General features: G+C 36.0%; 4 protein-coding genes across 9 annotated transcripts; 3 read left to right on the top strand and 1 right to left on the bottom strand.

Moving 5' to 3' along the window:
• The first annotated feature begins 7,133 nt into the window (after positions 1–7,133).
• BNAC03G68110D (glycosyltransferase BC10) lies at positions 7,134–11,561 on the top strand. 4 transcript variants are annotated; one of them, XR_007320525.1, is made up of 12 exons: positions 7,134–7,417; positions 7,682–8,085; positions 8,174–8,272; positions 8,344–8,444; positions 8,520–8,591; positions 8,669–8,759; positions 8,978–9,058; positions 9,144–9,206; positions 9,279–9,401; positions 9,500–9,538; positions 9,641–9,923; positions 10,531–11,561. XR_007320525.1 is itself a non-coding variant. In XM_022700224.2 (11 exons), exons 2-11 carry the CDS (start codon positions 7,693–7,695, stop codon positions 9,782–9,784), a joined length of 1,206 nt encoding a protein of 401 aa, XP_022555945.1. In that variant the 5' UTR covers positions 7,134–7,417; positions 7,655–7,692; the 3' UTR covers positions 9,785–10,148. The 4 variants fall into 4 exon arrangements, 3 of the variants coding, with proteins under 3 accessions (XP_022555945.1, XP_013685907.1, XP_013685905.1); XM_022700224.2 differs by lacking the exon at positions 10,531–11,561 and having other exon boundaries at positions 7,655–8,085; positions 9,641–10,148; XM_013830453.3 differs by lacking the exon at positions 10,531–11,561 and having other exon boundaries at positions 7,659–8,085; positions 9,641–10,148.
• LOC106390068 lies at positions 11,438–12,505 on the bottom strand. The gene is made up of 2 exons (XM_013830456.3): positions 12,111–12,505; positions 11,438–11,608 (listed from the first exon to the last, which is right to left on the bottom strand). The coding sequence occupies exon 1, from the start codon at positions 12,421–12,423 to the stop codon at positions 12,151–12,153; it is 273 nt and encodes a 90-aa protein (XP_013685910.1). The 5' UTR covers positions 12,424–12,505; the 3' UTR covers positions 11,438–11,608; positions 12,111–12,150.
• Positions 12,506–16,414: 3,909 nt separating this feature from the next.
• On the top strand, positions 16,415–18,252 carry LOC106390067. 2 transcript variants are annotated; one of them, XM_022700226.2, is made up of 5 exons: positions 16,415–16,623; positions 16,737–16,930; positions 17,340–17,576; positions 17,678–17,814; positions 17,924–18,252. In XM_022700226.2, the coding sequence occupies exons 2-5, from the start codon at positions 16,824–16,826 to the stop codon at positions 18,091–18,093; spliced, it is 651 nt and encodes a 216-aa protein (XP_022555947.1). In that variant the 5' UTR covers positions 16,415–16,623; positions 16,737–16,823; the 3' UTR covers positions 18,094–18,252. The 2 variants fall into 2 exon arrangements, with proteins under 2 accessions (XP_022555947.1, XP_022555946.1); XM_022700225.2 differs by having other exon boundaries at positions 16,504–16,623; positions 16,697–16,930.
• Positions 18,253–19,902: 1,650 nt separating this feature from the next.
• LOC106390069 (pathogenesis-related homeodomain protein) lies at positions 19,903–23,851 on the top strand. Of its 2 annotated transcripts, XM_013830457.3 has the most exons (11): positions 19,903–20,102; positions 20,364–20,772; positions 20,883–21,048; positions 21,116–21,239; positions 21,316–21,428; positions 21,513–21,851; positions 21,937–22,185; positions 22,285–22,374; positions 22,457–22,507; positions 22,598–23,305; positions 23,451–23,851. In XM_013830457.3, exons 2-11 carry the CDS (start codon positions 20,420–20,422, stop codon positions 23,703–23,705), a joined length of 2,448 nt encoding a protein of 815 aa, XP_013685911.1. In that variant the 5' UTR covers positions 19,903–20,102; positions 20,364–20,419; the 3' UTR covers positions 23,706–23,851. The 2 variants fall into 2 exon arrangements, with proteins under 2 accessions (XP_013685911.1, XP_013685912.1); XM_013830458.3 differs by lacking the exon at positions 19,903–20,102 and having other exon boundaries at positions 20,531–20,765.
• Positions 23,852–25,638: the final 1,787 nt, after the last annotated feature.

Genomic DNA, 25,638 nt, shown 5'->3' on the forward strand with positions numbered 1-25,638 from the left:
GCACACAATCAAACTCTAAACTCCTTAAGTTATGCAACATGTTTGCATCTCCTTATATAAAGATATTATTTCTCCTAATCCTAATAAGTAATATAGTTTAGATAACTCCTAAATATAATTCATATTTCCATAACTCTGTAGGATTAGGATAAGCTTGTATCTCAAGCAATCTTCAAGCTTAATCCAACATTCTCTCCCTTAAGCTTGAAGTCTTCTCCTACTACATCTTTAACTCCAACGAGATCTCTCATCTCCCTGAACTTGATTCTTCCAAGTGCCTTTGTCAAGATGTCTGCTTTTTGTTCTTGTCCCGGAACATGATGTACCTCTATAAGACCTTTCTCTACGCACTCCCTTATGAAATGATATCGAGTATGAATGTGCTTGCTTCTTCCATGAAATACAGGATTCCTTGTCAAAGCAATTGCAGATTGGTTATCAATCCTGATAACCACCTTCTCACTTGAATCACCCATAATCTCGATGAGTAAGTCTTGTAGCCATATGGCTTGCCTAGCTGCCTCTGTCCCAGCCATGAACTCGGCCTCACATGACGATAGAGCCACTGTCTCCTGTTTCTGCGAGCACTATGTAATGGGACTGTTACCAACATAGAACATGTGTCTGGTGGTGCTCCTACCATCATCCTCATCAACGTTATGACTACTATCACTATATCCTATTAACCTCATTGGTTTCGAGTTAGTATGATGAAACGTGATGCCATAAGTTGTAGTGCCCCGTAGATACCTCAAGCATTTTTTCATAGCAGCTCCATGAGACTCTCTCGGCGTATGCATGTACCTGCTCAAAACGCCCACACTATATGCCAAGTCTGGCCGTGTATGAAGTAAGTAGCGAAGACACCTGACATTCCTTCTATAATCTGTTGCATACATTTTTTTCTCATGCTCAGCCTTCGACATCTTAAGCCCTGCTTCCATTGGTGTGTGACACAAGTTACAGTCTTTCATCCCAGCTTCCTCCAAGATTCTCAAAGCATAACGCCTTTGGTTTAAAGTTATACCTCCCTCATGCTGTTGAACCTCAATTCCAAGATAATAGGACAGCTTCCCGAGATCACTCATCTCGAACTTGGATGACATCTCTTTTTTAAACTCCTCAATGACTCTCACGCTTGTGCCGGTCAAGAAGAGATCATCAACATAAACAGCAAGTATAAGTAGATTACCATTAACCACCTTCCTGTAAACCGACGGCTCCTTTGAACATTTACTGAACTTCAGCTCCGCTAGTACCTGATTCAACTTATTATTCCATGCTCTAGGCGCCTGCCTAAGACCGTAGAGAGCTTTGTGAAGCCTGTGGACTTTTCCTTCAGCTCCCTTCACGACGAAGCCTTCGGGTTGTCTAACAAACACGGTCTCTTTCAACTCTCCATGGAGGAACGCCGTCTTGACGTCAAGGTGATGGATTTCCCATCCTCTGGAAGCTGATAGACTGATCAGAAGTCGGACTGTCTCAATCCTTGCTACTGGTGCAAAGACCTCATCAAAATCAACACCATATTGCTGTACATAGCCCTTTGCTACAAGCCGCGCCTTGTACTTATTAATACTGCCATCCGAGTTTCTCTTCAGCTTAAATACCCACTTAAGGCCAATGGCCTTAGCTCCGTGTGGCAAATCAACAAGCTCCCACGTTCCATTCTTCACTATGCTCGCAATTTCATCTTCACACGCTTTGATCCACTCTTCCATCTCTTATGCTTCCTCGAAGCTTTGTGGTTCACAGTTTATTAACATAAGTAGGCGTTCTACTTCCTCTTCTTCGATGAGTAGTATATAGTCATCAAGGTACTTTGGCGTTGTTGTCTCTCTTTGTGATCGTCTAAGCACTGGGCCATCTCTTCTTCTTCCTCAACCTCATCCGTGGCTTCTTGATGCGTTTTGTCTCCTTCATCTTCCTTCTCACTTGTTGCAACAACTTCTCCTTTAACCTCGCTTAATCCTTCTCGTGAGGTTGCATCTCTATGTGTCTCGTCTATACCGTGATTCCCAAAATCTCCTACCTTGATCGAGAAGTTTCATGTACCGTCAGGCTCGTTGATATGCTTACTCCAGTTCCAGCCCTTTGACTCGTCAAAGACCACGTCTCGACTCATTATAACTTTCTGCGTCTTTGGATCAAGCATACGATATGCTTTAGATCCAGGCTCCGTGCCCAAGTGAACCAATATATGTGACCTATCCTCAAGTTTCTTCAAATGAGGCTTAACTACCTTCGCATAACCAATACAACCAAAAATACGCAGGTGGCTTATGTTAGGCTTCTTTCCTCGAAACGCCTCATATGGTGTTATGCCATTAAGTGATCTTGTAGCTAGTCGATTTAAGAGATATGTAGCATGTCTTGTTGCTTCTCCCCACAAGAAGTTCAGAATCATTTTATCCTTAAGAATGCTTCGCGTCATCTCCATCAATGTTCGGTTTCGTCTCTCGACTACTCCGTTCTTTTGAGGAGTATATGGAGCTGTTAAGTGTCTTTTGATACCTGAACCTTCGCATAAAGAATTGAATTCTCTTGACACGAACTCTCCTCCTCTATCTGTTCTAAAAGTACCTATCTTCTCTCTTGATTCCCTCTCTACTATTTCCTTAAAAGACTTGAACTTCACAAACGCCTCACTTTTCTCTCTGAGTAAAATAGACCACATGTATCTGGAGTGATCGTCTATGAGAACAAAGATATATCTCTTCCCACCAGCCGTACTAGGCGTTATTGGACCACACATATCGCCATGTACAAGTTCTAATACCTTTGTTGCTCGGTAAGATGTTGCCTTTGGAAACACTTGTCTCGCTTGCTTCCCAAGTAAACATGAACCGCAAATCTCTTTCTCGCAAGTCATCTGTGGGATTCCTATTACAAGCTCACGCGAGATCATAGACTTCATAGTTTCGTAGTTCATGTGTCCTAGTCTATCGTGCCATGTAGCTGAGTCTCCCATTGACGTTGATTGAAGGCACAAGTTGTCTTTTACACCCATTCACACCTTATAGAGTCTGTTTCTTGACCTATTTGCTTTAACGAGCAGCTTCCCATCACGATCATGCATCGTCAAGTAGTCTCCTCTTAATCTCACATCACATCCAGATTCTGTAGCCTGACCAAGAGAGATGATGTTACTCTTGAGATCCGGGATATAGTACACTTCTGTCATCATTCTTGCTTCTCCATTACGATCAATGAACTCAATGGATCATTTTCCTTTAATATCTATCCTTGAGTCGTCTCCAAATTTGACTTTTCCGGTGATAGAGTCATCGAGAAGTCTGAAGTACCGTTTGTCGCCGGTCATATGATTGCTAGCGCCATTATCTAAGTACAACATATTATCTCCACTGGAGCTTGGATCGTATTTGCTTGGTACAATGCCATCTTCGTTGAGATATACAATCTCGTGGATCATCAGCTCATCTGCGTCCTGCGTGTCACTATTGTTCTCTATCGTTTCTTGCAACTTAAGCAAACGATCCGGACAGTCCGAGGCATAATGTCCTAGCTTGTCGCATCTGTAACACATGACTCTTGATGTGTCTCTTCCTCCACCATTCTTGCCGCGACCTCTTCCTCTGTACCACGAGCTTCGTCCTCCTCGACCTCTACCTCGGTAGTCGTTGTAGCCACGATTTGAATGATTAGAGTTTGTTTGATCAGAATTCGCATACATCAGCTTGTTTTGATCACCTTGAGGTTCTTCTTCCTCATCGGCTACACGTTCTTCATAAGCTTTAAGACGTCCTATGATATTCTCGAAGCTAGTCTGATTTAGGTCTAAGACTTGTTCTAAAGATGCCACAATATGAATATATTTTCTTCGAGGTAGACTCGTCAAAAACTTCTTCACAAGCTTTGGCTCATCGATGCTTGCTCCAAGTGCTGACGATTTTGATGTGATCTCAGACAATTTTCCTCCAAACTCATCAATGGTTTCATCCTCTTTCATCTTCAGCCTATCGAACTCACTCATTAACGTTTGCAGTCTTCATTCCCTAACTCTTTCTGCTCCTACATGCCTCGCTCTAATGGCCTCCCAAACTTTCTTTGCCGTATTAAGCTCGCCGACTTGTAGGATGAGAACCTCTGGTATTGATTGGAACAGAAGTGCAACAGCCATGTCATTCTTGTCTCCTTCGGTTAAGTCTCCTTTGATTGCATCCCATGCCTTATGAACCTTGAGAGCGGCCTTCATACGCATTGCCCATACCGTATAGTTTGTCGATGTGAGCATTGGGCATTGTATTGAAGATGTACCTCCCTTCGGTTTGTCTATTGCAGCAACAATGTCTCCCATCTCTTATGGCTGGCTCTGATACCAAATATAGAACTTCAAAGATCGAATATGAATCACAATAAAGAATAACTCTCTTTATTAATCTTGAGAAACTAACTCAAAACTCAAGCACACAATCAATCTCTAAACTCCTTAAGTTATGCAACATGTTTGCATCTCCTTATATAGAGATATTATTTCTCCTAATCCTAATAGGTAATATAGTTTAGATAACTCCTAGATATAATTCCTATTTCCATAACTCGGTAGGATTAGGATAAGCTTGTATTTCAAGCAATCTTCAAACTTAATCCAACGGCCAACGGCGGAATGTATACGGTGAAGACAATGCGTGGTAAGTAAACAACGTGAAATCGAGGGGGTTATTGTTGGAGGGTCTTGAAGCACTAAAATGAGAAATCAAGGATTAATAAGTGTATATATATTCTCTACACTCTACAGGGTCTTGAAGCACTAAAAATGAAAAATCAAGGATTAATAATTGGCCCGGAAGAGTATATATATATTCTCTACACTCTACAGAGCTTGAAAGATTTATTGTACGGCTTGACTTGGTCTTCTAGGGTCCAATTAATATAATTGGCCCCAAGTCGAAACAGTTTTTCCCATTTCTAAATATTGAAGTTTTAAAATAAATATATAAGGAAATCTGATGTGGTAGTGATGAAAAAAACTTTAAAAGATCATAGGAACTAGGGCTGGACAAATAAACCGAACCCGAAAATCCGAACCAAACCCGATCCGATGAAAATGAATCCGAACCGATCCGAACCCGACATAAATACCGAATAGATCTTGTTTTATGGTATTTCGGGTTATGGGTATTATCCGAACCGAACCCGAAATTAAATGGATATCCGATAGAACCCGAAACATTCAAAATGCCAAAAAAAAACTTGTACCAAACATGATCTCAATTCCTGATATGTAGCCAAAATACACTAAGATATTATTAAACATCTACAATAACTATCTACTACATGAAGGTTGATGGTTGAAAGTGGCGGTTGAGGCTTGAAATTTTTAGATTTTGGTTTTATTTTCATTGAATAATTTTTTCATTTCATGATAACTTAATTTTTCGTTTTATGATTTCATTTATTGGTTTTCTTTCTATCAATAACAATGTATACATTTCGTTTGACTTTGAATGATCATGTTTGATGTTTTTTTTCTTATTTATGAATCGATTTTACTTATGTTTTGGTTACAAAATAGGTACAAATCAAGTACTTTAAACCCGAAGAACCGATTTTACTTATGTTTTGGTTACAAAGTAGGTATAAATCAAGTTCTTTAAAACCGAAGAACCGGTTGGAACCTAAAACCCGAAAGTACACCGGGTTGTACCGGTTCTTTGAAGATTTACTAACCCCGATCCGAACCCGATAAAACCCGAACCGGTCCCGAACCGAATTTTTATATAATCCGAATGGGGCTGATTTTGATAAACCCGAAAAACCGAGACCCGATTGGACAAAACCGAAACCCGATTGGGACCCCGAATGCCCAGGCCTAATAGGAACCATTGTATTAGAATCGGCGTCCAAATTCACATATTCGCTCGTAGTTTGTTTTCTTTCTTAAAAATCACTAAACCATTTTGTAGCCATTTTACTTTAACATAATCGGCAACAAAAAGTCTCTAACCTTTTTGGCTTTAAATATACAGCGAACCTTTTTACAACCAAACAAAAGATAAAATAAACAAATTTAAAAAGCGCATCTATATAAGTTTTTAATGGTTCAAATATTAAAATCAAAAGTCTGATCTAGCGATGGAGTGAGTATTTAATTACTAGCAAAAAAGCAATACTATGTAACATAATTAATTAAGGGTATATTAATGGAAGTGGGGTGCATGCGATGCATGGACTCAGACAAGATTGATCAATTGTTTGAACAATACAATAATGGTGTGGACGTCGTGCATGGCTGGCTAAGATCACATGAAAATGTATGTCAAGTTGCTCAATTTTAATATAGTTTTCTTTGAAAAAGTCATATAATATGAGTTTACACTTGATTCTGGTCTGGCGCAGAGGAGGTTCCTCCAAATGAATGAACATAAAATAACAAAAGATAATGATCCAAGTGGGTGAATTATGACTTACAAATTGTATGTATATTAGGGGTAATCAATTGGGTTTCTTATGCAAAGTCAGAACTAATTTTCAAACCAAAAACTCTTTATTATATGAAATGGTCAAATAATTGAATGTGCTGAAACGCAGATCCTTCTTAATCACGATCGCTAGGAGTAGGGACCCTACGCGCCTTCTTTGACGAGGCCAGTGCCTTGAGATGACTTGGTCAAACTTTTGATAGCAAAGGGTAAAACCGACTTTTAAAATCCTAGTCTCAGATCCAACGGACCCTATTTATTTATATATGTATCCAAATCCAATCCGAAAACAAATGAATCCAAGGTAGGCCCATGAGACATTGCATAGACGTGGGAGTGGTAGATGCAGATTTATACCTAATGTAAAAATTAGAAGTTTATTATAGCGTTACTTAATTATACGATGTACAAAAAAAACTTCAAATTTGTACATTTCTTACAATATTCATCATACCTTACAGAATCAAAATCACATCATTAATACATTATTAGTCTAAAATTATCAAATGTAGGAGAACCCGCGTCTTAGTAATTAACCACTAAAATTTTAATTAACCAGCCACAATCATCCAAAGGAATCATGTAGTAAAAGACAAGCGTTCTCATTAAGCCATTAGTAAAATTACACGTCATATACTTTAATAATAAATGCTGTTATTATTCTTTATTTATTCTCCGCCAAATTCATTTTTATTAATTATCTCTGTCTTCCTCCTCTGTTTCGAACGTAATTGGCATCTTCTTCGTCTTCGTCTTCGTCTTCTTCGTCACCATTTTCTCTACGAAGAGACATTTACATACAAACATACGATCAAAGGCTATCTATCTATATATATATATATAAATCTACACGTTTCATTTGCTCTCGAGAGTTTGAAGTTTCTCGGATTGATTCCTAGAGTTTTGGAATCTCTAGCACACCAAGAAGACGATACGTAGACTCTGGATCTGGTTCCCCCTTTGAAATTTTCAAGGTTCTATTCTTCTTCTTCTTCACCACATTCTTTCTCGTTGATTCCGTGTGATTGCATTGGGTGCTGTAACTGTATCATATCGACGTTGTATTAAGCTAGGAAGAGATCGCAATGCGCTTCCGATGTGTGATTTTTAAATTCCTGGAAAGCGAATTATAATTGAAAGATCCATTATTCTAATGTGTTTCTTGGAATCTATATTCTTGATTGAATATTCCTATTTTGAATCATCACAAGTTAGTTAAAGGAGCTTGTGGCCCTCAGGGTTTGATGAGATGAAGGCAGCTAAGAGGTGGAGTCTTGGAAACCTACGGGACATGGCGTCTTCTTTGCCTGGACCTCGCCACCGCGCTCCTTCAAGGAGACGAGCGCGAGTATATATCATCATGGCCCTCTCACTCATCGCCTTCTTTGCTGTCATCGCTTACATGTACCCTCACCACAGCAAACGTGCTTGTTATATGATATCCTCGAGAGGATGCAAGGCTTTAGCTGATTGGCTCCCGCCTTCTCTGAGGGAGTATTCTGACGATGAGATTGCAGCTCGCGTTGTGATTAGTGAGATATTGAGTAATCCTCCTGTGATTAGAAAAGATTCCAAGATTGCGTTTATGTTCTTGACTCCTGGTGCGTTGCCTTTCGAGAGGCTGTGGGACAGATTCTTCCAGGTAGGCTTTTGTTACTTTCTTCTTTGGTAAGGAAGTTACTGATGAGAGGGAAAGATTCATTGTGTTTCTTGATTGTTTCTACTCATAGGAACATGAAGGGAAGTTTTCTGTTTATATTCATGCATCAAAGGAAAGGCCAGTTCACTACAGTCGTTACTTTGTCAACCGTGAGATTCGCAGTGATGAGGTTTGTAGAGGTTTCTTATTCTTTTACTATCCGTTAAGAAGAAAATGAATGTGTGTTTGCCTCATCTGCAGGTGGTGTGGGGAAGAATATCAATGGTTGATGCAGAGAGACGGTTGTTAGCTAATGCTCTTAGAGACCCTACAAACCAGCAATTTGTTTTACTCTCTGATAGGTGATTATCCTGCTTCACTTCTCATTGATAACTCTGAGGTTGCCTAACACATTGTGAGTGTTTCTGCTTTTGTAGTTGTGTACCTCTTCGAAGTTTTGAATACATTTACAACTACCTCATGTACAGCAACGTCAGCTATGTTGACTGGTATTTTTACCTCTCATTCTTCTTCCCAATCTCTGTACATTCTTTACATATGTGTATGATTCCCTTCTACTCTTCAGCTTTGACGATCTAGGTCAACATGGGTCAGGCAGGCATATGAATCACATGCTGCCTGAAATTCAGAAGAAGGATTTTCGAAAGGGTGCACAGGTAAAACAATATTCTTATTGATCATCCAGTAATTTTGGCTCACCTGATGCGGTAAATAACAAACACTAAGGAGCTGCTTCTGTTTCAATGTGGATATCTGTTAACATGGCAGAAGTCTCAAGTAGATCCTGTGCGGACTAGTAATAGACCAACATGTGTCTGAAAAATTCACCTTTCAAAGTATTCTTTGACGTTGATGAGTTAGTTTCATTGTGCAGTGGTTCACCATGAAGCGACAACATGCTGTAGCAACTATGGCAGACAGTCTTTACTACTCCAAGTTCCGGGATTACTGTGGGGTGAGTATATAATAAACCCACAAAGCATATGTTATCATCTACGGGAACAAACTATAATTCATTCCTGAATATTTGTTTTTTTCAGCCAGGTATAGAGAACAACAAGAATTGCATAGCTGATGAACACTATCTGCCAACATTCTTTCATGTAAGAAACCGTTTCAACTCAAAAGGAAAGAATAATCTCATAGTCTTTTCATCTCATATATTTCGGTTGCAGATGCTTGATCCCACTGGCATTTCTAACTGGACTGTAACACAAGTTGATTGGTCTGAGAGAAAGTGGCATCCCAAAACATATATGCCTGAAGATGTCACACACGAGTTACTAAATAACCTCACGGTATATAAAACTATAAAACCAAAAGCTATCATATTTGCTTCAGTTTCTTCCATTGCTTTGATTATCAAATACTAAGATTTTGATTTATCTATCTGCAGTCTACTGACACAGTCGTACATGTCACAAGTGTTGGAGTGGTACGCGCTTTCATAAACAGTATTTTCTACCGTATATTAACTCTGGTCTTTTCCATGATCTAATACAAATCATCACTTTGACTTTTGGTTAACAAACAATAGGGTGAAGAGATATGGATGCCTTGTATGTGGAACGGAATCAAAAGACCTTGCTACTTGTTTGGAAGGAAGTTCCACCCGGATACGCTCGACAAGCTGTTGGATCTCTTCTCAAATTACACAAAATCAGTCTCTTGGCAACTGTGATTTAAAAGGGTATATCTTCTTCTATACACTCAGATTCTTTGACCAACGTTCGGTTCCTCATCCGCATGACCTTTGAAGAGTATTCTCAGAAAGATCCATAGAAGCTGTAACACTAGATGTCTAGAAGAAGCTTTAGGAGGTATTGAGAACTTCTTTCAATTGATACTTCATTTGGTTAGAGGGAGACGATGGTTTAATTTTTCTTTCTCTCCTCTGCTTTTCGGTATATCTCATATTGTTTACTTCAATTGTTGTGAAAAAAAAAGAGAATTTTCGTCTTTGTTTTTGTGGATAGATTTATATTTTTTGTTCAGAATGTTGAAGAGACAAACTTATACAGTTTTATAGAGTTTCTTTTCATATATACATATGCTCTTTGGTTTTGAGTCTTGACTTTGAACATGATAAATAAATAGTCAGACAGGCTAACATTGTGTTTACCGTCAGATGTAACCAAGTATAAGACTAACCAGTTGCGAGACTTGATCATATGGACTTGGCAAAGCAACCTTCTATTGCAAGTTTGCAACATGATGGTCTCTGGTAACCTGATGTTCATAGTCCATATTGGTCAATGAAGATGGATTAAACTTAAAAGTAGCTAGTATATTGTTTGATAAGCTATAACTATTGATACAGCTACCAAGAAGTTATGAGAAGTGTGTTCTGTTTGGTTGAACTGTTGGTATAGTTGTTGAGATATACATTTATTAATTGCTTAACCAAAGAAACTCCTCTTCTTTCAGATGACCACGTACAAACAATGACAACTATCAAGATTCGACCAAACCTCACCTTGAAATCTCCATTATATTGTAGCGTTCCATATCTGCCGTCAAAATTATCGTCATCTCCTATCTAAGCTGCGAAAGTAGTAATACGAAGGTGAGAAGTGCACACTAACTGTTGAAATGCAGGAGATACTCTGGACAAGGCAGGCGGAAAACGAAGATGAGAAGCAGATTGTCTACAGATGCTACAACAGTGAGGAGTTTGGTTGGAGATAATGCATTGACGTTGTTGATAGTGCAAAAATATAGACAGTAACCGCAGGTTTGATAATAAGCCTTTAGGGTGAATTGGATGAACATATCCTTGCATCACCATAAACGGTGAGACAGCAAGAACCACAAGAGCAAGCTCCCAATTCGCCGTAAAAGCTATTATAAAACCGGCGGTTAGAGTCGCTACATTTTTGCACTATCAACGCCAACGTATCTCCTACCGAACTCCTATGTTATTTCATCAATATCACGTGGGCTCTGAAGATAGCTTGAAATTGAATCCTCAGGTTTGATCTTTCTTCTATCTCTTTCCTCAGGTTGTTATCTATTACTGGTCATGTCATCAGTAAGTATGATCGCTGATGGCTGAAGCCTTTTTGAAATTTTAGAACTACCAAACGTTCAACAGTCCACAGAAAACTCCTTTCAGAAAAAAAGCAGTCGACTTTGATAGAAAATGAGCAGATGATAGTCAAGATTTCAACAAAAACAATGTTATGTTAGAACGGTTTTCTGATATTTTCTCAGATTGATAGATATTATCGATAATACACTTTTTCTACTTGATCCCAAGTATCGAATATATCAAACCGACACACCAAATAGGACAAAAACGAAAGCTGAATCCACAGCTTCACAATTTCTCACGTAAGAAAAAACAGTTTTATTATTCGTCGATATCATGATTCAGTTATTTGCCTCTATCAAGTGCAAATCAAAAGAAAGGGTTCAACAATATCCCGGAAAATTTCAAGAAAAAGAAAACAATAAGACACAATCTTGAGTCGTCACCATCGCAGAAAAGACTTCAGAGCAACATCTGCATTCATAACCAGAACCAAGAGCACCCACTCATTAGAAAACTGATTACATATCAATAGAGAAATACTATAACGCTAGCCAAGCATCGCTTCACACATCCAACCCTCATATACCAAACAACAAAGCAAAAAAAAAAAGGGATCGATGTGATGCAATGATACATAACTAAAACATTACACATCTCAACAACCATTTTGAAACCAGACATAAACTTAAAGAGGAATCTAGAAAGGTCAACTCTTTCAACAGATACGAGAAGCTACTCATTCACGCCAAAACTGCATATAAGAACTTCACAAGAGCCTAAATTTTGATAAAGCCATCTCCACAGCCATTTGAAATCAGACATACTCTAAAGCAATCTATAAAGGCTAACTAACTCTTTCAACAGATAAGACAAAATCTCATAAACTAGGATGGAAAGATGAATCCTTTTCTTTATAAAAAAAAAGACAACTTTGACAAAGTAATACGCAAAGATCGAAACTTTCAATAATTACCTAAACACACATCGAGGGATCGGAGAAAGATTCGTCGAGATCAATGGCCACCGTGCTCCTTGGCATGCTGCTGGTGCTCGAGATGGCGACGCTCGTTGGGGAGAGCGACGAGGTAAGAGAAGGCCATGCCTCCGAAGCAGATGTGAAGGAGAGGATCGACGGAGCTTGTCTGGATGTACTTGTCGTTGTAGTTATCGAGACTTTTCCTCACAGAGGTCTTCACGGTTTCAACTGAGAACGTCGATTTGATGTAGGCGGGAAGCTCCTTCACCTTCTTCCCCTTGATCTCACTGTAGATCCGCCTCATCGCCATTTCGATCTTCCTTTCTCTGAACCCTAGTGAACGAGTTGGGGATCGAGAGAGAAGACTTTTGGGAGCTGAAAGTAAGATAAAAACAAATGGGAGTTTTTTTTTTTTTATATATATTTAGAAGTTGAAGGTATCTAAACCGGGTTTCGGTTAGGTTTTTGGGTTGAGAAAGTAAGACACACGGTTTGGTTTCTGTTTTGATTTGATTTAATTCGGTTTTGCCTGCAAAGTTTATGTTTTACTTGTATTTTTAATTCCAATTTGATTCGGTACAGAAGATTTGAACCGGATCCAATCCAAAATTTATTTGAAGACTCTCAAAGACTTTAGCATATTCTGGACCCTTGTTTGGGCTCAGTTTAAATATAAGTATTACCAATGAGGCCCACTACTCCTTTGGTTAACCAAACTAATCTTCAATCTGATTCTGTAGGCTGACAGAAATTTTTATTTGTATATTAAATTATATATAACTAATTTTTAAATTTGATTTTTTTTTTATATTTTTAGTTTGAAATAAGTATTTCTATTATATGTAACACAATTAACTAATAAAATATGAAGAATCAAGTCTGATATTTTAGAGTTATGTAAAAAAAATATAATTATGTATAGAACATACATTATCTTAGTTTAAAAGATCGGAATCTCATTTTGAATAAATTCACGAAAAGAAAAAGTACTTCAATAACCTACTTAGAATATAAAGCCCCATTTTTTTTTAAAAAAGTACTTAATAATATATTTTTTACGTGTAATAGTTGAAAACTGACAATTGAATATCGATCTAGAATATTATTTTAATATATCTAATGGTAAAATATTAATTGTAATAAACAAATTTTGAATTTTGTAATATTACATGAATTAGAAGTCTTTAAAATCTAAAATCTATTTTATTAACATAATATATTTTTATTCATTTATTATTTTGACGTTAATGCTTTAGTTTTATCTGTATATTAATTTTTTTAATAATTTAGTTTTTTTTTAGGTAATTTTAAAATTATCAAAAATATAATATATTTAAAATTATTTATTTAAATATATCCAAATATGATGTCTCATTTTTATGTGTGTTTGCGGTGAGCATATTTAATTCGTAGTTTGTATATTTAATAACACCTTGTTGCGTTCTATGGTTTTAATAAATGTGTTGTCATTTCATTTTTATTACTACAAACATGATTTTTTGATCAGTGATAATGTATTTTTAACGTTATGTATTATATTTTATAGTATATTTTCTAAATCTTCATGCTGATACTTTTATTAGAATCATTTTAATTAGATAATAGGTTTAAAGATGTAAATAAAACTGTGTATGTTGTAAATTTAGACTTTTTAGTGTAACTGAGCACTATCAATTATGTAAATTATATTATGATTTTATTTTACTAAATCTTTCATTGTATATTTTTTGTTTTTCTTGTATTTTTACAATTCTATTGCCTTATTCTTTAATTACAGAGAATTGTTATTTCCAATTTTTGTTTCATATACCTTAAAAGTCTTCGGTTGATTTTTGTTTGTTTTCTTTCTCCAATTACAATGTACACTTCGATCGTTTTTTTTTTTGGATCAAACTACTAATATCATCAGATAGAAAAGTTTAAACTCCAAGAATGTAGTGAGTATTTGTGCTAGAGAAACTGATTTAGCCACTAATATAGTGAGATATTATAATATTATAAGGTATGAAAACTCTTCTCTATTGTCCTACGCTGGACATAATTAAGTTGTTCATCCTTAATTGGTTTGCGGTTCGACCATTTCTAATATACCGAGAGTAACATAATATTAGATGTTGATTATCTCATTCCAATTAGGAATGCACAGAAAGAGAAAAATTCAAGGTGAGACCACTTTACAATTTTCTCCTCATATCTATATAGAGTTAGTTTATAGATTACTCTATCTGTTTCAAAATGTAATCAGTTTAAATAAAAATCTGTAATATTTAAAAGTTATTATTTTAGAAAACTATCATTTAATATATAAATTTAACCAATTACATAGTAATTTACATAATTTAATTGGCCACACAATATCTAATAAATATAAAGCTACATTGAAATATAAAAACAATTTATATAGTGAAACAAGAAAATACTTTTAAACCATTATATTACAAACAAAGGGAATATTCAAATTATATTGAAACATTATAATAGTAAGAATCAGAAAAGCTGAAATCTCAACGTCGATCATTTACGTCGGTCATGCCTTAAACTATCTCCAATGTATTCCTCTATTTTTTTTCTCTAAAATAGAGGAATTTCATAATAGAGATGGATTTATCTCCGATGTATTTTTATATTTTCTCTTCTAAAAAATAATATTCTTGATATATTATTTTCTAAGTTTACAAATAATATTTTTTATTGTGAAAATTGAAAACCAGGCCAATTTATTTTAGTATTTTACAAAATTATGACATTATTTACACTAAATATTTCTTTACAAACTATTATGTAAAAAAAATATAATTATATTTATATAAATAATATATCTCACTAAAAAATATTTTCGCTTATAATTGTTTACGTAAAAAGTTAAAGGATCATTTTGTAAAAACAAATAGAGGAGGTGACAAGGCAAAAATATAGTTTCTCATTGGCCGATTATTTTCGCCTACGTGGACACTCTATCCGAGGCTTATATCCTCCAGTTTTAATCAAAATCTGTAATATTTAAAAGTTATTACTTTAGAAAATTGTCATTTAATATATAAATTTAATCAATTACATAGTAATTTACATAATTTAATTGGCCGCACAATATCCAATAAGTATAAAGTTACATTGAAATATAAAAACAATTTATATAGTGAAACAAAAAATACTTTTAAACCATTATATTATAAAGCAAATGGAATATTCAAATTATATTGAAACATTAGAATAGTAAGAATCAGAAAATCTGAAATCTCAACGTCGATCGCCTTGCCTTAGACTATCTCCATTGTATTCCTCTATTTTTCCTCTAAAATTGAGGAATTTCATAATAGAGATGGATTTGTCTCCTATGTATTTTTCTATTTTCTCTCCTAAAAAAAATATTCTTGATATATTCTTTTCTAAGTTTACAAATAATATTTTTTATTTGTGAAAGTTGAAAACCAACCCAATTTATTTTAGTATTTTATAAAATTATGATATTGTTTACACTAAATATTTCTTTACAAACTATTATGTAAATAAAAAATATAATTATATTTATATAAATAATATATTTCACTAAAAAAATATTTTTGGTTATAATTGTTTAAGTAAAAAGTTAAAGGATCCCATAGACTATATTTGCGAAGTAATTTTGCCACGTGTCCGGAAAAATATGACATGGATCATTTCATTTAATGTTGATTTATATTTTTGGCAAACTTATTAGAATATGATAACAATTCATATATTACATTTAATACTGATATTTCTTTTTGGTAATTTTTTTTAAATATGACAATAGCTCATACATCATCTATAAAATAAATATATTCATATATAACATTTCAAATTTCAAAATATTATTGTTTTGTATAATTATACAATTGTATTACTAAAGCTTTCAAAAATTTCTACAATTTTAAAAAAAATTAAATATCTAATCATAAGATCATTAGTTTCTTATATATCTACAAATTTTATAAATATTGTTTAGGCTAAACTTTTGATAATTATATAATTTTATATAATTTTTATTATTTTTATACAAATTGATTTAATATATATCAAATCAATATTAAATATTAGTAAGAAAATAATAAAATCTATAATATTTAATAAAATTTATTTTTAAATATAAGTTAGATTTAAAAAATTTCTTACTACACTTGGTGCAGGAAAACACCTAGTCATTTTGTAAAAACAAATAGAAGATGTGACAAAACAAAAATATAGTTTTTCATTGGTCGATTATTTTCGATTACGAGGACACTCTATAAAAGGTTTATATCCTTGTTTTATTACTAGTTTGATAATTGAATCCAATTTGGATTGATCTAGTTACAAACAAATACTTAGGTGAAAAATCTACTCTCTTTTTTTTGTAAAGATCGAGGAGTTTGTGTGCAATTTACCATAAATACAAAATAAATAACGTCACAAACATTTGACGGAGAGAAGGAGCTTCTGCGTTTAAAGCATAACCCTTTCTTAGCAACCTTCTCCTGACAAGAAACCCGAAGATGCTGAGATCAAGCCTCAGGTTCGTGTCTTTTGATTTGATATGAGTGATGATTGAACATTAAAGTTTCCACCTTTTCTCTATACCGTTCAAGGGTTTGAGCTTGAACTGCCTCAATGATTCGATTTGATCAGGATCCAAATCATGGCGATTCTCCAAAGTATCCATTTATTTATCCGGGTCTTGTTCCCGGGTCGAACCCTGGACAGTGCGATGAACAAATGAACCGTGGAGCTGGCATTTATGCGGCTCCTGTTCATCAGTTTGGAGGATATGTCGCTGGTCTTCCCTCGAACTATCTCATCCCTCTCACTTACAATGTTCCCACGTAAGTACTTTGACCAGTGTAATACCCTTTTGATTGTGAGAAGAATCATATTTATTTGGTGAATTGGTTTAGCTAGAAGAATCGTGTAACAGTTGAGATAGACTTAATGTTAGTAAACTATAGGCTTTGTATTGTACTTTCCCTTCCTTACTCTTGAGTAGTGTAATGGAGAAGAATCATATTCATTACTGGATTGGTTTAAGCTAGAAGAGTTAAGCAAAAAGTTGATCCGGTTTAAGCTAGAAGAGTTGAGCAAAAAGTTGATCCCTTTTCTCACTGAATCCAAATCATTGTTTTAGGTTCAAATCACTGGTGGTGTTGCTTTTGAGGTGACTTTGTGGTAGAAAGCTGTAGTATTGATGTTGAATCTAATTTTGGGTTAATGGTTTTTGTGTGTGTTTTGGTTTAGGACGACTAGACCAAGCAATGAGACTGAGGCTGGGGGAGAGAACCAAGCGCAAGCGAGGCAGGGTCAGCAGCAACAACCTGGACATCAAAGGCAAGTGGTGGTACGGAGATTTGAGATCACGTTTCAGCTGGACATATTCCTCATACTCAAGCTTGCTGCTGTCATCTTTTTGTTCAACCAAGATGGATCTAGACAACGGCTCGCTCTTCTTGTGATTTTCGCTACCATTATCTACTTGTAAGCCTCCAGACCCTGGTTTTGATCTTCATGATTTAAAACTGGTGGTGTTTTAAGGCCCCATTGATCCCTAAACTGTTGATGTTTGGAAACTTTGACAGATACCAAACTGGAGCTCTTGCACCTTTTATCCGATGGCTCTCACAAGGTATGCACAGAGCAGCGGTACCACCTCGAGCTCATCGACCTGATAATGATCCAGCAGCTGCAATGCCACTAAACCAAGATGCTGCTCCTGGTAATATATAACATTGCAATCTCTCTCCCGTGGTATATAACTGAAGCCATCACAGGAAACAACTTATGCTTGAAGCAATTTGTTTCTGTTTTTTTTTTTTTGTGTGTAGAGGGACAAGAGAACGAAGCTGGTGATGGGAACCGAGCAAACGCAAATGAAAATGTTGGTGCAGGTGCAGGACAACAAGGGAATCAGTGGTGGGGAATAGTGAAAGAGATTCAAATGATAATTTTCGGCTTCATAACTTCACTACTCCCTGGCTTCCACAACATAGATTAGTCTCTCTCTCTTTTTTTTCTTCTGCATACACTCAACCTTCTTCAACAGAAGAAAGTGTTTATGTTCTACTTTGTCGTCTGTGATCTCTTATGTGAAGAAAGTACAGAAAATTTTAACTTTTGAGACTCAAATTTAGTTGAATGTGCGCTCCTTGAGAGATGTTGTGGCTGTGGCTTGCCCCATTTCGACCAAGTTGGTCTTAGATTTGTTCCTCATTAATCTTGCCTGAACCTGACCTCGTTCTTGCTGCAAAACAGACTCCATCACCTGAACATATGATCAAAAATCATTAGAACGTTTTCATTTGCTACTTTTTATCTGCAAGAATGGGAGTGAGTATGTACTTGAATGTGTTCAAGCGTGGAGTTGCCAAGGTTCTTTAAAGTATTCATCACATTCTGGTCTGAATCTCCTTTGCTGCTCGAAGATGATGAAGCCAGCGGAGGAGAATGCGAACAAAATCTCTCTTTACTACGACTTTCAACACCATTGGACTCGGCTCGGTAACGCTTTTTTTTTGGGAGAATTGGAAAAAATCACTTTGAACTTTTGTTTGTCACAATAAGACTTCTCATACTTTTGGCAATTTTGGACATGTTTTACCCTTTTCTAATGAGAAAAATAGTAAATTGAATTTTAAAAATGTAAAAAAATATGAAAAGTGTTGGAAACATAAGTATGACAATATATATGTTTAAACTTTTTTAAAAAAAAATTGGAATCATATTTTATTTTATCTTCTACCTACAGTTAGAATACTCATTCTGGTAATCTACCTAGTTTATATGTCTGATTCTAAGTTTTAAACATAGATATATCATGGGTATATACCGTAAACTACCATTTCTTATATATTCTAGCAAAGATAGAATTGGTTACGTTATAGTCAAGAAAGATGTCTTCCTTATACCTACAGCTTGATAACGATATATAGCCACAACTCAATGATATATGTCGGTTATATTACGTGACATAACTTGTTCTGCCTTTTACCTTATATGACGCCTACAAGAAGAATACATCTCTCACCAACTGTATGGTGTTCTGCTTAGGTAGTGTACATATTCTAGACAAATCGTGAAAATATGTAAACTTCCATATTCGGTTAAAGAAGTTTCCTAAATCTAAACTAAATCTACCCTAAATCTCTCAAAAATTATTTGAGAATATTTTCTCCACGTTATTCTCCTCCTCCTCCTCCCAAGATATTTTTCTCTTTGTTTGTGTTTCTCTCAAATTCGGTATATGAATATCTCGTTGTAGTGGCAAGTGGAGTTTCATGGTTGACCAAGAAAGAAAGGTGTGGTTCATTCGTGATGTAGTTGTTGTGGCTAGTGGAGCTTCGTGGTTGACATATAAAAGCGTTCATAGAATTACAAACTTGAGTCCTTAAGAAGCTTTTTAATCAAGCTGAAAAAACTTGAAGTTTCAGTTGAACAAAACCATTTCATGTATATTGAGAATTACTTGCTCATTTTTGTGATGGTTACAAAAGTTGGATCATGAACAAGGAAACGAAAGCTTACAAGATACAACTAATTGATTACTTGGTAACATTTTGTATGTTCGGGAAGTAATGATGATAATATGGATCAGGACAAAAAAAAGAGAGTGAAGAAACGTTTATTTGGAAGACAAAGTTGTTGGTGCACAAAAGAAAAAAATGGAAGGCAAAACTGTTTTAGAGGCCTTGCTAGTACAATAGATCGCTCATGTAAGATCATGTTTCACTCCAATTTCGAAACTACGAAGGATCATTCGAAACGAACTATAAAAATACAAGGACTAAATGTGAAAATAAATAAAGAGTTAGGCGCACTCCCAAAGAAAAGACACCTAGAGAGCGGAGAGTGACGTAAAGGCAACGGGTGAAAGGCCCCCCCTCTTAAGTCGCCGCCGGTGACTCCAAACCGTCATAAAGCAAAAGTATCTCAGAATCTCCCATTACCATTTACATAAAGATCTTCACTTTTTGGCTTCAACTCTCTCATCTCTTTACTCTCTTCCAGGTTTGCTCACAAAAACTCGAGAAAGTGTTAAAGTCTTTAGTTAAAAGAGTTGTACGTATATGTATTGTGTCACCGAAGCATATAGTAAATGAATGATGCGGAGAGGCTAGTGTTTGTTCTGTTTTCTTGATTAGTCTAATGTCCGATCTGTTTTCGTTATTTATTTCTGGTTTCAATCAGAGAAAATCTGTAATCTTCTTTTTTTATCAACTAAAAAGTCAAAAACTTGTCTGAGCTTAGCAGTGTCTTTATTGTGTATAGGGTAAGACCTTCTAGGAAATGATCTTCTAAGAGAGATATAAGTTGGGGAACTCGATATGGAGGGGAAATCCAAGAAAGTAACAGAAAAGGCTTGTGTTTCGGTTGAGAGAGTTGAGTCTACTTTACTCTCATCTCTTGTGAAGAAGAAAGGCAAAGAAACAACGAGTAAAAGAAAGTATAATAAGCGCAAAACCGAGGAAGAGATATGTTCTCGAGGATTGGAAGAAGAGGAGGATGAGGGTAAGAAAAGGAGGAGGAGGAAAAGCAAGATACAGCAAAAGAGTAATAAGGTTGAGGAGGTAGATGAAGCTTTACGGCTTCAGAGGCGAACAAGGTATCTGCTTATTAAGATGAAGATGCAGCAGAATCTCATCGATGCTTACGCAGCCGAAGGTTGGAAAGGTCAGAGGTACTACATTTTTTTTTATTTTAATTAACACTCTCTCTTCATGGCCTTTACTTAGTTGCAAACAGTTTATGTGGTTTGACACTTTGTATCCTCCTCCGTGTTTTCTTCAGCCGGGAAAAGATAAGACCAGACAAGGAGCTGGAGAGAGCAAGGAAACATATCTTAGACTGCAAGCTTGGACTACGAGACGCCATTCGTCAGCTGGATCTTCTTAGCTCGGTGGGAAGGATGGAGGAGAAAGTGATGGCTCCAGATGGTTCTATTCATCATGACCATGTAACCATTTTGATTTTTATTACGAACATGTTTACACTAGACTTTGCCTGATGGGGTTTCTTTGCAGATATTTTGTGCGGAATGCAATTCTAGAGAAGCTTCTGTGGACAATGATATAATACTTTGCGATGGAACGTGTAACCGCGCTTTTCACCAGAAGTGCCTTGACCCTCCTTTGGAAACAGAAAGCAGTATGCTTTTGTCTATCTTTTGTCTTAAGAGAGTCTTATTATACACCTGATTCATTCTTTACTTAAATCTCAACAGTACCTCCTGGAGATCAAGGCTGGTTTTGCAAAATTTGTGATTGCAAAATAGAAATCATCGACACCATGAATGCACAAATAGGGACTCAGTACCCTGTGGACAGCAACTGGCAGGTACACCTTTTGGCAATGTACAATCAGAACTCTGCTCTTACTCTCTGAAACCTTTACACTCTTTTGCTTTTCTATGGATTTAAGGATATCTTCAACGAAGAAGCTAATCTTCCTGTTGGATCTGAAGCTACACTCAACAAAGAAGCGGATTGGCCTTCGGATGACTCTGAGGATGGCGACTATGACCCTGAAATGAAGGAAAGAAGCAACAGCAGAAGCGATAGTGGTGGTGGTGGGGGTGATAATGATGGAGGAAGCAGTTCGACTAGTGTGAGTTTAGCTTCTGATGGTGTAGCTCTCTCAACAGGATCATGGGAAGGTCATGAATTTGGGAATGCGGTGGAATCAGGGGAGGCAAGTCATGAAGAAACTGTACATGGGCCAAGACAGCGGAAGACTGTTGACTATACAAAACTATACCATGTCAGTACAACATCCGTTGGTTGGTTTTAAAATCACTTAGAAACATTATTTGATGATGTTTTTGTGGTGAATTTTTTGTAACCAGGAAATGTTTGGGAAGGATGCTGTGTTGCAAGAGCAAGGTAGTGAAGACGAAGACTGGGGTCCAAGTGACAGAAGGAAGAGAAGAAAGGAATCTGATGCAGCGAGCACAGTTGTAACTATGTGTGAAAATAGTAAGAAAGATGAAGATGTTGTTGAAGAAGTGCAGGAACAGAGTGAGAGAGATCCTGTTTCTGTTGGAGGTAAAGGAGGGAGACGGCCAATTTTCAGAATCCCAAGAGCTGCAGTTGAGGTCTGAAACTGCTACTTCCCCGGTCTCTTATCTGTAGTTACCGTAAGGAAAAAGTAAAAGACTTTACTAAGTGAAAGTTGTTTTGCATAAATGTACCAGAAGCTACGTCAAGTGTTTGCAGAGAATGAGCTTCCTTCAAAATCTGTGAGGGATAGTCTTTCAAAAGAGTTGAGTCTTGATCCAGGGAAGGTAACCACTTAGACCAATAATCTTACGAATGTTTCTTTGTATTTTTCTTGGCTGCTTGCGTGCTTATGTTTCTTTTTTTCAGGTGAGCAAATGGTTCAAAAACACACGGTACATGGCATTGAGGAATAGGAAGGTAAAGAACTTGTCACATGTGAACATTGTCAGAGACATTGTAGAATCTTACAATGAGATCAATCATTTGGCCATACGTTTCTTATTACAGGCGGAGAGTGTGAAACAACCTGAGGACTCGAAGGTGTTGTTGTCTGGAGATTCTGGACCAGAAGCAGTCATGGAGAAAAACACAGAAGCAGATGAGAGTCATGATAACATGGAGGAGATTGTCATGGAGAAAACCACAGAAACAAATGAAATTCAAGAAACGGATGACGAGACTGTCATGGAGACTAACACAGACACAAATCAAATTCAAGAAACTATGGAGGAGACTGTCATGGAGAAGAACACAGAATCGAATGTAATTCAAGAGACCATGGACGAGGCTGTCATGGAGAAAAACACAGAAGCAAATGAAACTCAAGATACCATGGACGAGGCTGTCATGGAGGAAAGAACAGAAGCAAATGAAATTCAACGAGAAACCATGGAGGAGACTATCATGGAGAAAACCACAGAAGCACATGAAGTTCAAGATTCCATGGACGATGAGACTAATACAGAAACAAATGAAATTCAAGAGACCGTGGACGAGGCTGTCTTGGAGACTAACACAGAAACAAATGAAGTTCAAGATACCATGGACAAGTCTGTTCCGCTCTTGTTTAATGACCCTACGAATCAGACAACAGTTTCTCCCTGTCATGATGATAACAACGAGGAAATTCAACACGCCAATGACTACTTTCCTACACCCATAGAAGAAGAAAATCAACAGTATCTGGAGCAGAAAGACTCTTCTCTGACTCTACCGGTATGATATAAGCTAACCTTTTTTACCAAAATGAGTTTATTATAGAGCATAGCTAGACTGATTCAGTACTGATCCTATGAACTTGCCTAGCGGCTTTAGAAAAGTTTTAGATTCTTAAAGTTATTTGTTCTCATCTGGTGTACAGCCACACGAAGAGGTAAGCAGCGAAATGAGCTTGGAGACATCTCTTGAAGATAATGAGAGGAAGGAAGTGGAAGAATTCGAAGCAGTAATGGAGATGCTTTGTAGGGCAGAAAACAAGTTACTGGATGTGACACAGAGGCTTGAGAGATTTAGAACACCGAAAGGCCGTAAAAAGTTAGGCAAGTCTTCTTCCTGTTTACATGAAGAAGACTCAGTAGTGTATGTTCCAACACCAGAGATCAAGGACGGAAGATAAAAAGAAACTTAGAGATCTCTTGCCCAAGTTTTGGTTATCGTTAGATTCTTTGAGAACTTCAGACTAAGACTGTCTCATGTAGCTGTTGTATTATTCAGTTTGTGTGTGTAATTTAAACTAATTTTAAATAATATCCACATCAGATGTTTTGAAGCTCAAATAAACTCTTAGAATAGTACATTTCTAACAACAGTAACTCTTCACATACATTGCGTAAAAGAAAGGTTTTAGTACAATGAAATTAGATTAGACGGTGATAAAACAATTTGGATCATTATAAGCTGCGATTGCTGTTTGTATATTTGGTCTCTAGTGCATTCCTCTCTTCTTCATCCGCCTGCAAATTCAGCATTGTCTATATAAGTAATAGCCACGTTTTACAGCTGCTGCTACACGTCTAAAGGACGACGCATTAGAGCATTTCCAACTCCACTCCATAATTTACTGCAAAATGGAGTGGGAAATAGAGTGATGAAGAAACAAAAAAATGATTACTCTATTTATGGAGTAATGGATTTTTTGTTTGTTCATCACTCTATTTCTCACTCCATTTTGCAGTAAATTATGGAGTAGGGTTGGAGATGCTCTTATGCGACACGAATCATGTAGATTCCACTTCAATTAGCTTTTCACTTTTGACAGAATCTAAACCCCTCTCGGAAAAAAAAGTCAAGGGGAAATTGAAAAAAAAAGAAGCGATGGGCTCGAGGCCACCTCAATAACTGGAGCTTTAATTGATTGATTATGGTTTGGAGATTCTATGCTTCATAGTTGGAAAAATAAGCACTGTAAAAATATATGCCACTCAACTAAAGAAAAAATGATAAGTTAAAGATCATTATTTTTATTTACTTAGCGAGTAGGAATATATGCGTCAAGAAGTTTTTAAGAACAAATTTCACTAAATATAATAAATAACTAAAACTTAACCGGCGGATGTTTGATTTAATTTGTATTCAACATAAACGGATAAACCATTAGTTTTATAAAAACATTTCATGTATATTTTTTTATGTTTTGTAGTTTGGCGATTTACTTAATCCCATGAAAATGTTATCTCCCTTTAACACATGCGATTTAGTTAATATTCGTACAATATTAATAATGATTAGTATATGAATATTGATTTGGTTAGATAAGTTTTGGAATTATAATTAATTAATTTAAATTGATTTTAAATGCGGTGGCAGAATATGTAAATAAAAAACTATAAAAAATACTTAATTTATTGTAAATACAATGATTAAATGTGTAAATAAAAGGAAGTACTAAAATACCGTTATCCATGTTTTCAAACAATTCTCATTTAAACTGTTACTAGGTGATTTTCTTGTGTTCATGCACATGCACAGGTATACATATTTCTAAAGTAAATATACTATAATAATTGATTGCTATTTACTTTTAATTTTAAATTAATTTATAATTTGTATGCATCATTTATATTAATAATATTATATTATTTTAATTATACATATGATTTTATATATGTTCGGTTTTATAATACTCCACCATGATGTTGGACAGAAGACAGATAAGTTTTTTAACTAAACGTTTTAAAGAGGAATTGTTCATACAGAATTTAGAAATGAAAGAAGAGGAAGTCCGAATTTATGCTTTTGGACTCTCTATGGCGATCAGAAGTATAATGGATCCCAAGGGGCGCTTGGTGACCAAGATTTTTTTATTAGCTAGAGAGTATGGTAAAACCTTACTTCATCGAAGGATCAGTTAGAGGGTTTTTTGGACAGTACGAAGAGTATTATGCGATTGGGAGAATATGACGGTTACAAAGGTATTGACGTTGACATTTTGGTCAATTTTTATGGTATGGTGGTTGAGATTTCAAGGTATCATTAAACCCAAATTAAACAGCTCTAGGGAGCCTCTTCGCATATTTTTAAAATGAGAGGACTTAGTTGGAATTGTCGAG

Source organism: Brassica napus, chromosome C3, assembly GCF_020379485.1.
Source record: "Brassica napus cultivar Da-Ae chromosome C3, Da-Ae, whole genome shotgun sequence".
In the NCBI taxonomy this organism is placed as follows: Eukaryota; Viridiplantae; Streptophyta; class Magnoliopsida; order Brassicales; family Brassicaceae; genus Brassica; species Brassica napus.